The following is a 15620-nucleotide window of genomic DNA, read 5'->3' as shown; positions in this document are numbered from 1 at the left end:
ACACCTTGAGTCTCCCCTATCATACAACCTCGTTCGATCTCCCCCAGGCTGCGACTGTCCCAGCAATGACCACAACAGTCATACTTTAGACACCTTGAGTCTCCCCTATCATACAACCTCGTTCGACCGTACCCAGGCTGCGACTGTCCCCGCAATGACCACAACAGTCATACTTTAGACACCTTGAGTCTCCCCTATCATACCACCTCGTTCGACCTTCCCCAGGCTGCGACTGTCCCCGCAATGACCACTATAGTCATACTCTAGACACCTTGAGTCTCCCCTATCATACAACCTCGATCGACCTTCCCCAGGCTGCGACTGTCCCAGCAATGACCACAACAGTCGCACTCTAGACACCTTGAGTCTCCCCTATCATACAACCTCGTTCGACCTTCCGCAGGCTGCGACTGTCCCCGCAATGACCACAACAGTCATACTCTAGACACCTTGCAGCCTCCCCTAGCATAGTACCTCGGTCACCTTACCATGTAGAGTAAATGGACAATCTGGTACTCAAAGCACCTGCCCTTTGGAGGATCTCAAGGTGTTGTCGATCATGTCGCCTTCCACGAGTGTCGGTACACATCTGAGGATCTCCTGTGGCCAGGTTACTTTCAGTACCCACAGATCAAAACACCACAGCTTGACATAGAAGCAAGTTTAGTATGATGAGGTCACATTTTCCGACATGTATTTAAATACTTCTTTTCACTACCCTGCTAAGAATATAAGTATATTCTATATGAATATATATTTGTGGTGTTGCAGTAGGCAGCTCAGCTGTGTACTGTAGGTGTATGTCTCGCTCCTTTTTCCCTCTCATTTTCGATAAAGCACACTCACGCTCTTTCCTTGCACCCCCATTGCTCTGTCTGTCTCTCCAGTTGCAATGTGCGTTACCAATTCTGGATGCTTTTAAAATTGTGCCTTCAATTTATCAAAAGAGCACTACTGTAGAATCCAAATAGGTTTCTTTAGAAATCCCTCACTCACCAACCTGGTTGGTGACATGCTTCATCATCGGGCCCCACCGGGAGAGGCCGAGTGCCACCCCGGTGTGCTTCAACGCTAGAATTACTGCGGAGTTGTTGATGTGAGTGTTGTGAGTGATGAAAGTGATAGTTAAAAATGTCTTGTTTGTGTCAACAGAAAAAACTTTAATAGAAGCCAAACAGACATGTATAAAAACAAGGTGTAGGACGTATGGACTGAATAGATTGTCCAGCCAGGTCGCTTACAGTGTGGTCTATAAAAACAAGGTGTAGGACATATGGACTAAATGTATTAATTAGCCAAGTCACTTACCGTGTGGTCAACATGTTTCAGCCTATGTGTCATGTTTTGCATTCGTCAGGACCATAAGAGAACGTGACACCCCGGAGGTATGGGCGAGCTAAGGCTCACCCCAACCAAAGGTTATAAGTGTGAAAAAATTGATCACAAGAAATTGATCAAAAAAATAGTTTGACTCCCACAATGGAGAGAAACCGAGTTTATTCTGGGTAGAAGACAAACAAACATAGACAAATGGAAAAGAGAGACAAACATGTAGAGATTAGGCATGGTCTCATGGGTTTGTCAATGGTGGACGTACAGTAACAGGTGCTCTGCGTGGTGCACTTAAACGGTAACGCTAAACAACTGTGCTACTATGAGGTCAGAAAGTGCTAAACGCTGTAAGTGAAAATCGAGCATTACTTGAACAAAAGAAGGTAGCTGTCTAACACTAACAGATATGAAATGCCCAGGACAAACAATAGCATTACGATAAAGTCATTGTGGTAGAACACTATACGCAAGAAGAGTAGACACACAGTGTGATTGGGCACTGAGTACACAGAGCTTAAATGGTATCTCACTTGGGGTGTAGAGAATTTCTACACCATGGGTCTCGGGAGGGGGGTGGAAGCTACAATGGCACACCCTGGGGAGAGAGAGAAGAAAGAAAAAAAGGGGACGAAGGGTAAATACACTTTACAAGAAAGGGGGAGACGCCTGTTACTTAGCTGAGATCCTATTGTCGATGAAAACTCACGCCCTCTATGCGTGGCACCCGCTTGGCACCTAAGCAAACCCTCCGAAACCGGACCCTGATGGTGAATGCAAGCGAGGGCCGGTGAGCTTATATGGACGGGGTACGATCACCGCACTCGAGAGGCGAGGCATGGAGGCGTGGCCACGTCGGGGGGGGCGTGAACATGGAAGGCGTTGTGACGTAATAGAGCAACAACCAATCAGGTTGCGAAAGACAAAGCTAGCTCAACTGTACCCAATAGGTGGAGGGGGTGCTGAGTGCGTCTATGTTGTAAAGGAGACAGGAGGCTCCGGGCGAGTGCCCGGGAAGGAGGTTCCTCCCCTGTATGATGGGGAGACTCAAGGTGTCTCAAGTGTGACTGTTGTGGTCATTGCGGGGACAGTCGCAGCCTGGGGAAGGTCGAACGAGGTTGTATGATAGGGGAGACTCAAGGTGTCTTGAGGTATGCTGGTGTACAAACTCTCGATATCGAGAGTCACCAGTATAGTAGATTCTGTGACTAGAGGTAGATCGCGTAATAGACTGAGAAGGTGTTTTGTGTCCTTAAGATAAGTGGGGGTTTGCTGGACCAGGGGTTTTAAAAAATGGTCGCAAAAACGTGGGTGAAGCTTTGGAGTACACCACGTCTCGCACAGATCGTAGGAACCTCCTTCCCGGGCACTTGCCCAGAGCCTCCTGTCTCCTTGACAACATAGACGCACTCAGCAACCCCCTCCACCAATTGGGTACAGTTGAGCTAGCTTTGTCTTTCGCAAACTGATTGGTTGGTGCTCTATCACGTCACGACGCCTTCCATGCTTACGCCCCCGACGTGACCACGCCTCCATGCCTCGCCTCTCGAGCGCGGTGATCGTACCCCGTCCATATAAGCTCACCGGCCCTCGCTTGCATTCACCATCAGGGTCTGGTTCCAGAGGGTTTGCTTAGGTGCCAAGCGGGTGCCACGCATAGCGGGCGTGAGTTTTCATCGACAATAGGATCTCAGCTAAGTAACAGGCGTCTCCCCCAAATTGTGAAGTGTATTTACCCTTCTTCCCCTTTTTTCTTTCTTCTCTCTCTCCAGGGTGTGCCATTGTAGCTTCCACCCCCCTCCCGAGACTCATGGTGTAGAAATTCTCTACACCCCAAGTGAGATACCATTTAAGCTCTGTGTACTCATTGCCCAACCACACCGTGTCTACTCTTCTTGCGCATAGTATTCTACCACAATGACTTTATCGTTATGCTATTGTTTGTCCTGGGCATTTCATATCTGTTAATGTTAGACAGCTACCTTCTTTTGTTCAAGTAATGCTTGATTTTCTCTTACAGCGTTTAGCACTTTCTGACCTCATAGTAGCACAGTTGTTCAGCGTTACCGTTTAAGTGCACCACGCAGAGCACCTGTTACTGTACGTCCACCATTGACAAACCCATGAGACCATGCCTAATCTCTACATGTTTGTCTCTCTTTTCCGTTTGTCTATGTTTGTTTGTCTTCTACCCAGAATAAACTCGGTTCCTCTCCATTGTGGGAGTCAAACAATTTTTTTTGATCAATTTCTTGTGATCAATTTTTTCACACTTATAACCTTTGATTAGGGTGGGTCTTAGCGCGCCCATACCGCCGGGGTTTCACGTTTTCTTATGGTCCTGACGAATGCCTGTTAAAACATGACACATAGGCTGAAACATGTTGACCACACGGTAAGTGACTTGGCTAATTAATACATTTAGTCCATATGTCCTACACCTTGTTTTTATAGACCACACTGTAAGCGACCTGGCTGGACAATCTATTCAGTCCATACGTCCTACACCTTGTTTTTATACATGTCCGTTTGGCTTCTATTAAAGTTTTTTCTGTTGACATAAACAAGACATTTTTAACTATCACTTTCATCACTCACAACACTCACATCACCAGCTCCGCAGTAATTCTGGAGTCAAAGCACACCGGGGTGGCACTCGGCCTCTCCCGGTGGGGCCCGATGATGAAGCATGTCACCAACCAGGTTGGTGAGTGAGGGCTTTCTAAAGAAACCTATTTGGATTCTACAGTAGTGCTCTTTTGATAAATTGAAGGCACACTCTTTTGTTGATTTGATTACATTTACCTGGGGGATTGAGAGTGGCCAACTACCTGTTTTTTTCCCTCACTCTTCTGTTGTTCTCAACATGGTTTTAAAATTGCACAGGCAAAGCCAATGGTAGTGACCAGCCATTTTGAAAGTGTATTTTTTGTATTTCCAAGATGGCCTCTAAGATTCATGATGCAAAACAGCAGATATCTTGGAAATATTAAAAACCACAACATAACAATCATTCAGTCCAAAGCGTAGCAAAGAACCTATGCTCCAGCGGATGGACAAAAGCAAAAAGACAAAAGAAAGCCATCAAATAAGAAACAAGCGTGTGAGATTGACAATTAAGCTTTCCAGTGTAGTGTGGAGCTTGAAAGGCAGCGTCCCAGTCCGTGATGAACCAACCCTCCCATCTTTGCGAGGCTATTTATAAGAACACTAAACTCCAAGGTGACTCGCAACATCTGTTCAACGCAGGACGAGCGTATGTCATTCCTTATAAAACAGGATTACTCTATTACCCTTCCCACAGAAGGATTAAATATTGGTCTCAAGCATGGTTAAAAAATGACGAATAAGTAAAGAGCTACAGTGCAATGGCATACCCACACACCAGCGTCCTGCTAAGGATTAGCTGCAGTTCACGATGTGTGGTAAGATAACGAGGGACTCCTGCTTCCATGTAAAGAACCTTTGTCATGGGCTCTACTCTGCGAATGACAATTTCAGAAAAGCAGTTCAGATGGTCACACTGTCTGCTGGCTCTGGCAGGGGCAATGTGATGACACAACTGGGTACATTGTTACAGCTGATCAGCAGCTAACTGGGTAAACTGTTACAGGTGAGCAGCTACTAACTGGTTAAATTGTTACAGCTGAGCAGCTACTAAGTGGGTACACTGGTACAGCTGAGCAGCTACTAACTGGGTACATTGCTACAGCCGAGCAGCTACTAACTGGGTACATTGCTACAGCCGAGCAGCTACTAACTGGGTACATTGCTACAGCTGAGCAGCTACTAACTGGGTACACTGTTACAGGTGAACAGCTACTAACTGGGTACATTGCTACAGCTGAGCCGCTACCAACTGGGTAAACTGTTACAGCTGAGCAGCTACTAACTTGGTACATTGCTACAGCTGAGCAGCTACTAACTGGGTTCATTGTTACAGCTGAGAACCTACCTTATCTTCTTATCACAGTTGACTAGTGATATCACTACTAGACTAATAGGAAAATTACAGATAGGCTTTTATACAGTTATTGCAGACTTCCATGTGAGATAATAGAACACAGAAGATAGAGATAACAGTCTTCCACCTATTACAATTGTACAAGTTCAGTCAAGGAAGAATTAATCACCTGGTCATCCCCAGAGACATGGTTTGACCACCAAGGCCTGTGTGTTCTCAAGGTCCTGTCCGCTTACCTGAGGTCAGCTGCGATGAGATTAAACCCATTGTACAGGTGTCCTTCGGCTGCGATCTTCTTCAGGTACGAATAGCTGTCCATGTCTGACGAAAGGAAGTTTGCTACCAGAGAACCTGCACGGAAGATGAGCACAGGGGAAACTGAGCTGGTTGAGAAGAGCCACTGTCTATACATGCACACTGAGTTTCAAAACCAAGGGTCGCCTCTAGACCAGGGAATCATGATGCATTGACAGATCTGTCACTTCACACGGCCAGTAGGGCTGAGTTGTGGTCTCCCCTCCAGAACCCCCAATATGGCCATAAACCAGTCTGCCTTGTATCAAAATCTTACAAGTAAAGTTTAAACTCTAGACAATGACTAGAAGCCCAGATGGAAGCAAGCATGGGATCTGAGCTGGCTCTTTAAACAAACGAAAACACTAACAAGGGAAACAACAAATGTGAGCACCTTCAAGAACCGGAATCCCACTGTTAGAGGTAGTACAGAATAGGATCACGAGTAATGACAGTGGCCCCCAAAACAAGTGTCCACGTCACCCAGCACTGACATTTCTTCATTGTCTTCAGTCTTCAAAAGAACAATGATGTAGGGTATCAGACAGATCTCGCCAGCAGGTAGCAGGGTGCTGTGCCAGGGAATGCCCCCAGACTAGGCTAGGAGTACAATGGCAAAGGTCTTTGCCATCCTGCTTCCACTATGAATAGTGACACTGACATAATCCAGAGCTGAGGTACGCTTGCTGCTATGACGTCACACATAACTACATTCACTAGCATATCATGTGGCACCCGGCATACCTTAGCTGCACAAACTACCACTTTCTGCACTCCAGACGCCTCTTCACATCTTGCATGTTCCCCACCGCCTACCAAGAGTTTACTTAGAAGTACTTGTGATAGAAACACCACCTCAACAAGAGGAGGATTATGGGCCCAGGAGAGCCATTTTCGCTTAATTAAGAGTTACTTCACTGATACACACTTGCTAAACTTTAGAAACCCTGCTCTTCATATATATGCATCTGAATACTGCAGATAAAGTATACATGACTAACCCTGTGTTTAATGTATACATGGCCGAACCATTCATTTAATGTAAATTAGTATGAACCCTGCTTTTAATCAATACTAGTACTAAATCTGAATTTAATGTATACCACGTCTGTGTCCTTTGTTTAATTCATACATGTCTGAACTCTGCATTTAATGGATACCGGTGTTAACATAACATTTAATGTAGACCTGTCTGAACCCCACTTTTAATGTATATCCTCCTCTGAACCCTGTTTAATGAATACCTCTCTGAATCCTGCTTTTAACGTATACCCAGTTTAACACTATATGTAATGTATACCCATTAGAGCTCTGCAGTTATTGCATACCTGTTTGAACCCAACTTTTAATGAATACCGGTCTGGACAGTACATTTAAACTATAACCGTCTGAACCCCACTTTTAATGTTTATACTCTGAACCCTGTTTTAATAAATACCTGTCAAAATGCTGCATTTAACGTATAGAACTCTGCTTTTATGTTTAATTAATATTGTCAGATTAATAAAGTGTACATAAATAATGAAGAAACCTTGCATTATTTATTATCTACCTATCTGAACCCTGCTTTTAGTCTATACCTGAATAAACCCTGAGCTATTTATTATCTACCTAGCTGAACCCTGCTTTTAATATATACCTGTCTAAACCCTGCGTTATCTACCTACCTGAACCCTGCTTTTAATATATACCTGGCTAAACCCTGCGTTATTATCTACCTACCCGAACCCTGCTTTTAATATATACCTGTCTAAACCCTGCGTTATTATCCACCTACCTGAACCCTGCTTTTAATATACACCTGTCTAAACCCTGCGTTATTATCTACCTACCCGAACCCTGCTTTTAATATATACCAGTCTAAACCCTGTGCTATTTATGATCTATTTGAACCCTGCTTTTAATATATACCCATCTAAACCCTGCATTTTTTATTATCTACCTACCTGAAAGCCTGCTTTTAATATATACCCGTCTAAACCCTGCGTTATCTACCTACCTGAAAGCCTGTTTTTAATATATACCCGTCTAAACCCTGTGTTATTTACTATCTACCTACCTACACTCTGCTTTTAATAAAATGCCTCACTAAGTCAGGGTAAATGACCGGACTGTCTAAAAGCCGGACAGGACACCCCTATTTTAAAAACAATTATGGCTGATCCAACAAACCTTGACAATTTTTGCCCCATTTCCAACATCCCAACACTGGCCAGAGTTCTTGAAAAAAGTGTTCATGTCCAACTTTGCAATCATATCGACCAATTCAACCTCTTTGACCGGCACCAATCAGGTTTCCGCTTGGGCCACAGCACTGAATCGGCTTTGACACATATAGTGGACGATGCTCTAAAAATATTGGAACAAAACAAATCATGCCTACTAATCCTCTTGGACCTCTCCTCGGCCTTTGACTTGGTAAAGCATGATTACCTTCCTGACTTACTAGAGCCTAAGATGGGATAATCAGGGTCTGTCTTAATTTGGTTCACCTCGTTTCTGCAAAACAGAATGCAAAAAGTCAAGGTTATTCAATCCCTTTCCAACACTACGCCGGTCACACTCGGTGTCCCACAAGGCTCCTCTTTTTCCTCCACGATCTTCAACTGATTCATGGAACCATTAACTGAAATGCTAAGGGCTACCAACATTCACGATCATCTTTACGCTAATGACATCCAATTGTACTTGAACATTTCATCTCCTGAAGACATCCGATCTCTCAATCCCATTCCAAAACACCCAAAATTGGCTCTCATGCAACCACCTCAAACTTAACAACCAAAAAACTGAATTTCTCCTAATCGCCCCACCCAACCAGATAAACTCGACAAGTGATTGGATTAACCATTTAACAGATTTCAAATGCTCACCACAAATCATTGAGTCAGCCAAATCACTAGGAATAATCCTGGACAAAAATCTTAATATGCAGGAGTGTGTTAGTGCCACCACTAAAGGAGTAAATACAACTGAGCATACTACAAAAACTAAAACCTTTCCTCCCTGAAACTGACTTCAAGCTGGCCGTATAAACACTCGTAATCCCCCAATTGGAATATGGAAGCGTTACTCACAGGCCTGCCTAGAGCCACAACAGCCCCATTAAGGGCTTCACTGAACTCTGTGGCAAGACTTATCACGGGGTCAAAAAGGTACAATCACACCTCCCCAGACCTACTGATGGAAGTAGTTTTCCCCCCACTTCATCTGAAACAGTGGCAAAATACATTAACGAAGCAAAGTCGGGATCCCCCTCCGATCCATGCCCGCCAGCATTTCTGAAACAAATAGCAGACCTGGTGAGTCCTGGGTTAACAGAAATTTTTACTTCAATGTTTGACTCTGGCAACTTTCCTTCCATGTAGAAGGACACCTCCATCCTTCCGCTGCTAAAGAAACCCACCCTAGATGCGACCAACCTGAACAACTACCGTCCTATAGCACGGTTGCCGCTGCTAGCTAAAATAATTGACAATATCATGAATATTCAATTAACTCAATTTATTCGTGAAAATACCTTGCTTGATCACTCGCAGTTTGGTTTCCGCCAAGAACACAGTATGGAAACGGCACTCATCAAAGCCACAGAGGAGATCAGAGCGGTGATGGATGGAGGAGGCACGGCTGCCATTGTGCTCCTCGATCTGTCAGACGCTTTTGATACTGTTAATCACGCACTCTTGCAACAGCGGCTGGAGAGTCTGGGGGTCAGGGGTACGGCACTAGCCCTACTGTCCTCCTTTCTCAAGGATAGGAGAGTAACAGTTTCGGTTGATGGGTATCATTCTGAGCCTTATACCCTTCCGTGCGGAGTACCACAGGGATCCTCCTTGAGCCAGTCTCTTTTTAAAGTCTATGTCTCCAAACTGGCTCCTTTGATCTGGGATTTTGGGCTTAGTCGGACATCTTACGCCGATGACACCCAGATTGTCGTGGCCGCATATAAAAATCAGGCTCCTCTTATTTAGCAATTTCAGAACTGTATGTGTACTATAAACCGATGGATGAGTACACACTGTCTTAAACTCAACTCTGAAAAAACAGAGGTCCTGATCTTTGGTAATATGCAGTCAAACTGCCGCAAACTGTGGTGGCCGGCAGAGATGGGAGAACCACCACAACCAGCGGTTAAGGCTAAGAACCTGGGAGTGTGGTTCGACAACAAACTTTCGCTCTCCCAGCATACAAATGCAACTGTCTCCGCCTCCCAAGAAAGTAAGGAAGATTCTTCCTAATATTCCTGTGGACACCAGAAAAACTGTAGTAACATCGCTGATTCAGTCTATACTGGATTACTGTAACGGGTTTTACCTGAACATACAGAAGCAGTGCTTAAAAAAGCTTCAGATTGCTCAAAATACAGCAGCACGGCTATTGGTCAACATTCCCAGACTCAAATCGGTATCGAAAGAGATTCGCAATCTGCACTGGCTTCCTGTATTACAGCGTATCAAATTTAAGGCTCTGTGTCTGGCATACAAAGCACTGAATCACACAGGTCCTTCCTTTCTTCAAAAACGTTTTGCCTGGTATGAACCAACCAGACATCTCCATTCTACAGAGGCCAAACTCCTGACAGTGCCCAGAATTCGAACATCGCACTGGGGTGGCCGCAGCTTTCTCTTTGGCACCTCTAAACTCTGGAACACTCTTCCGAGTGAGCTCAGAAGTGCAAGCTCCCTCTCCACCTTCAGGAAAGGACTAAAAACCCGGTTGTTTCAGAACTAGACGCCTGAGCGGCCTTACTGTATCGTCAGCGCCAAGACACCTCCGGGTATTCGTGCGTTTTATAAGTCCCAAGAACATTAAAATCCCTCAACTGGCTTCCTTACGAAACTATAATTCTACAAAAAATGGCATGCATGACACACAAAGGTCTACATTTCAACACCCCAACCTATCTTCCCAACAAGCATGAGCTATCTGGGGACGCTAGATCCACCAGAAGCGCCTCCACCCCAACGTATCTCGCCAGCAAGCTTGAGCTATCTGGAGGCGCTAGATCCATCAGAAGCAGCTCCACCCCAACCTATCTCGCCAACAAGCTTGAGTGATCTGGAGACGCTATATTCACCAGAAACGCCTCCAACCTATCTTGCCAACAAGCTTGAGCTGTCTGGAGGCACTAGATCCACCAGAAGCGCCTCCATCCCAACCTATCTCGACAACGAGCTACAGCTATCTGGAGGCGGTAGATCCACCAGAAGCGCCTCCACCCCAACCTATCTTGACAACAAGCTTGAGTTATCAGGAGGAACTAGATCCAGCAGCTGCGCCTCCACCTCAACCTATTTCGCCAACAAGCCTGAGCTGTCTGGAGGGGCAAGATCCACCAGAAGCGCTTCCATACCAACCTATCTCGCCAACAAGCTAGAGCGGTCTGGGGGCGCTAGATCCACCAGAAGCGCCTCCACAACCAATCTTGCCAACAAGCTTGAGTGATCTGGAGACGCTAAATCCATCAGAAGCGCCTCCACACCAACCTATCTCACCAACACGCTTGAGAGATCTGGAGGCGCTAGATCCAGCAGAAGCACCTCCACCCCAACCTATCTCGCAAACAAGCTTGAGCTGTCTGGAGGTGCTAGATCCACCAGAAACGCCTCCAACCTATCTTGCCAACAAGCTTGAGCTATCTGGAGGCGCTAGAAAAAGCAGAAGCACCTCCACCCCAACCTATCTCGCAAACAAGCTTGAGCTGTCTGGAGGCGCTAGATCCACCAGAAGCGCCTCCAACCTATCTTGCCAACAAGCTTGAGCTATCTGGAGGCGCTAGATCCACCAGAAGCGCCTCCACCCCAACCTATCTCGCCAACAAGCTTGAGTGATCTGGAGACGCTAGATTTACCAGAAGTGCCTCCATCCTACTGCTATAGCCACGTTTCAACAAGAAGAAAACCTACAACAGATCATTCTCGAGTCTTGCTCCCAGAATTTGGAACTCTCTCTTTCCTGATATAAGACTGACTCCCTCCATTTACTCCTTCAACAAAAAAGTCAAACTCCTGTTAATGAAACGATTCCTGGTTTAGATCCTCAACTCTCTGCCCCTCTATGCTATTTGTTTCTGTTACACTCTATGTACCTTTACTATGCTTAATGATTTGTAAGTCATTGTCATTTGCGTTATATAAAACATTTTAAATAAAATAAAAATATATACCAATCTAAACCCTGCATTATTTATCATCTACCTACCTGAACCTTGCTTTTAATATATACCCGTCTAAACCCTGCATTATTATCTACCTATCTGAAACCTGCTTTTAATATATGCCAGTCTAAACCCTGCATTATCATCTACCTACCTGAACACTGCTTTTAATATATACCGGTCTAAACCCTGCATTATTATCTACCTATCTGAAACCTGCTTTTAATATATGCGAGCCTAAACCCTTCATTATTTATTATCTACCTATATGAAACCGGCTTTTAATATATACCAGTCTATACCCTGCATTATTTATCTACCTACCTGAACCCTGCTTTTAATATATACCAGTCTATACTCTGCATTATTTATCTACCTACCTGAATTCTGCTTTAAATATATGCCCTTCTAAACCCTGCATTTTTTTTTATTATTTACCTACCTGAGCTCTGCTTTTAATATATGCCAGTCTAAACTTCACGTTATTTATTATCTACCTATCTGAACCCTGAAATTAATATATACCTGTCTAAACCCTGCGTTATCTACCTACCTGAACCCTGCTTTTAATGTATAAACGTCTAAACCCTGCGTTATTATCGATCTCCCTGCCCTGCTTTTAATATATACCGGTCTAAAACCTGCGTTAATTATTATCTACCTACCTGAATCCGGCTTTTAATGTATGCCTGTCTAAACCCTGAGTTATCTGTTATCTACCTACCTGAAACCTGCTTTTAATGTATACTCGTCTAAACCCTGCATTATTTAGCATCTACTTACCTGAACCCTGCTTTTAATATATACACGTCTAAACCTGCATTATTTACCTATCTGAACCCTGCTTTTAATATATACCTGTCTAAACCCTGCATTATTCATTACCTACCTACCTGAACCTTGCTTTAATATGCCATTCTGAACCCTGCATTATTTATCATCTACATACCTGAACCCTGATTTTAATATATACCTGTCTAAACCCAGCGTTATTTATTATATACCTATCTGAACCCTGCTTTTAATATATGCCCGTCTAAACTCTGAGTAATCTATTATCTACCCATCTGAACCCTACTTTTAATATATACCTGTCTAAACCCTGTGTTAATTATTATTATCTATTTTTTTTTTAAAGTTGGCATTTTACATTTTAACAAGTTACAGCGGTGTGCCATGTAGTAATAAGCCATTACACTGTCTAATTTTTAACATTCAACACTCCTCGGATCGGATTGTTACTATCGGTTTACACCATTGCTGTTCCTAGGTAGTATCCCCTTACTTTTACGAAGGGGAGCTATGACAACATTACAACAGTAAGATAATATAGCATTTGAAGGAAATTGATTTGCCATTCATGTAATTGAGAGTGGGAAAATATAATGAACAGATATGAAAATACAGACAAACAGGGTGACCTTGCACAATGAAAGGACTCAGTCAGCTTTGTGTCGCCAGCCCGCAGTGATAGCCGGCAGCTACCTCTAACTATCAGGTGGGAGAGGGGCCTGGTAGCTTCCAATGGGCGGCTCCCTCCTAGTGTTGTAATGAATGCCGACTGCGACCAAGGCCACACCTTCTGCCCTGCATGTGGATGGGGGGTATCTAACCTCCTCTGTTCATTACAACTGGGCGGTACATTAAAGCCAGGGTCTAGGGATGTCATCCAGGTTTTCTCGTAGCCGTCTCGTCCCTTTGGTCCCCCGGTACTCCAACTTCCCCTTTCTCAAGCAAGTCATCGCTTGTCTCTGGGTCACCCCCTGGGCCGTTCTCCGGGTGCTCTCATGTTACCAGCACCTCAGTCCATAAATACTCTATATGGTGGACCCGTACCGCTCTGGCTTCTTCTCTAACCAGCGCCCGCTCCTCAGCCCTCGCCCACTGTGTGACATCCGTCCTTCAAGTCTGCACCCTGGGCTCCACTGCCGATTTCCAGGTCATAGCTATTCTACTTTTGGCTAACACTAGGGTCAGATCTATAAACCTCGTACCAACTTTTCGTGAGTTCGGCCTCGGGAACAGCCCCAGCACACATGCCTCCAGAGAACTAGGGGGAGATCATCCAAGTGTCTCCCCATGGCGGCAAGTACCGTCTCCCAATAGGGTCGTAGTCAGGGACAGTATCACACCATGTGGGCAAAATCTGCATCTAAATGTCCCCATCTGGGGCAGGGACTCCATAGACCACCTGAAGTTTGTACGGCGTCATGTGTATATATATCTGAATTGGAGATACTTCAACCTCTAGAGATTCTTTTCGGGGAGAGCAATATTCTCCACCACTCCAGGTATGTCAGCTCACATTGCAAAATCCTTACCCCATCTGTCCCGCAAAACAATTAAAGGGAAGCGGATCACAGTCAATGGAGACTGGTAAACCAAGTCACCAGCTGCCTAATTGCAACCATGGAGACCAATAACTGCAGGACAGCATGGTTCGTGGGTTCCTCCCGTTCACCAGCCCACAAGTCCGAAACGCTCATGTTAATGCTTCATATGTAGGGAAATGCCCGACAGCAGGTTATAATGTTCCATCACGTCTTCCAATGGTATTATGGTGCCGGCTAATAGAAGTCTGCAACCATGACCAGCACAGCATTTGTCCAAGTCGACAGTTGCCCAACCGTAAAATAAGAGAGGTTCTCCATTATTGAGCCCCACCAGAGGCAGTGCCGGTGCATATGATGTGTTCCCGCAGTCTTTAAAACACATATGCGCCAGCATTTCAATGCTGCAGATAGTAGCACCCCTGGGTGCTGGATAGCCACCGAAGGGCATATCAGTTAAGCCAATAAAGTCTCCATGTGCGCCGAAGACCCAGTCACCCCCAGCTCGCTCTGGTTAGTCCCGTTAAGCCCCAGTGTGCTCCACTGGAGCTGTGAAGCCAAAAAATAGAGTTTGAAATCTGGGACATCCAAACCTCCCTCCTCCGGGGGGCGCTGAAGGACAGCTAAGGATACACTATGATGGCCACCGTCCCATATCAAGTCATGTAACAGAGTGTCTAGTTGCTTAAACCACGTGACTGGAACTCCCACTGGCAAATCTGTGAAAAAATATAGGAGTCTTGGGAGCATGACTATTTTAGTGATCAATATCCTAGCCATGATGGGTAGCTTAAGTGAGCGCTAGAAGGTGACACAGGACTTCAGGGAGAGGAGAGATTTCCACAAATTGGCTTCTCGGAGATCCTTCAACTTATAAAAATATCTGGATCCACAGATATCGAAAGGAGATAGGCGATCACATCAGATCTGAAGGTAATATATGTGTCTTGGTCTTATTGACCCGCAGCTGGACACCACCTTAAAATCCTGTAAAAGTTCCAAAGCTCTTGTAACGCCCTGGGCCCTGTCTCTCAGGTAGAGGAGTATATCATCCGCATAAAGGGAGATAATGTGTTCTCTTCCCTCAACTGTCATACCAGAGCCCCAGCCTTCTTGTCTGAATAGCTCTACGAGGGGTTCAATGGCCAGAGCAAACAGCAACAGGGACAGCGGGCATAACTGCCTCGTGCCTCTACACACCCGGTATTGTGGGGAAAGCCCATTTTAGACATCATTTACAATAAAAAGTCCCACCATACATTAGCGAACGACTGTTCAAGGTCCACTGATATCAGCACTGCGTCCCGATCTGCAAGGGCCTCAGGATGATGCATCACATGATAAAGCCGCCTAAGGTGCTGAGAGGTGCTGCGGGTGGGGATAAAACTGCTTTGGTCTTCATGAATCGGAACCCATATATGCTGGGGCAATTGGAGGGCCAAAACCTTACTAAGGATCTTAAAGTCTATGCTCAACATAGAGAGGGGGCGGAATTCGGTGACCTGGGCTCCCTGTGTCTTAGTTTTGGGAAGGGGAATAACCACTG

General features: G+C 45.1%; 1 protein-coding gene across 2 annotated transcripts in view; it reads right to left on the bottom strand.

Moving 5' to 3' along the window:
* The window catches only part of TANGO2 (transport and golgi organization 2 homolog), a 545308-nt gene that overhangs the window by 215358 nt on the left and 314330 nt on the right, over positions 1-15620 (bottom strand). For both annotated transcript variants that reach the window (XM_085635540.1, XM_085635541.1), the window contains one exon: positions 5530-5644. In XM_085635540.1, coding sequence (XP_085491666.1) covers positions 5530-5644 — 115 coding nt within the window. The remainder of the gene's footprint in view (positions 1-5529; positions 5645-15620) is intronic.

Source organism: Triturus cristatus, chromosome 11 (assembly GCF_964204655.1).
Source record: "Triturus cristatus chromosome 11, aTriCri1.1, whole genome shotgun sequence".
NCBI classification, from domain to species: domain Eukaryota; kingdom Metazoa; phylum Chordata; class Amphibia; order Caudata; family Salamandridae; genus Triturus; species Triturus cristatus.
The sequence above is the reverse complement of the archived record's forward strand: the minus strand, read 5'-3'. Positions and strand labels throughout refer to the sequence as shown.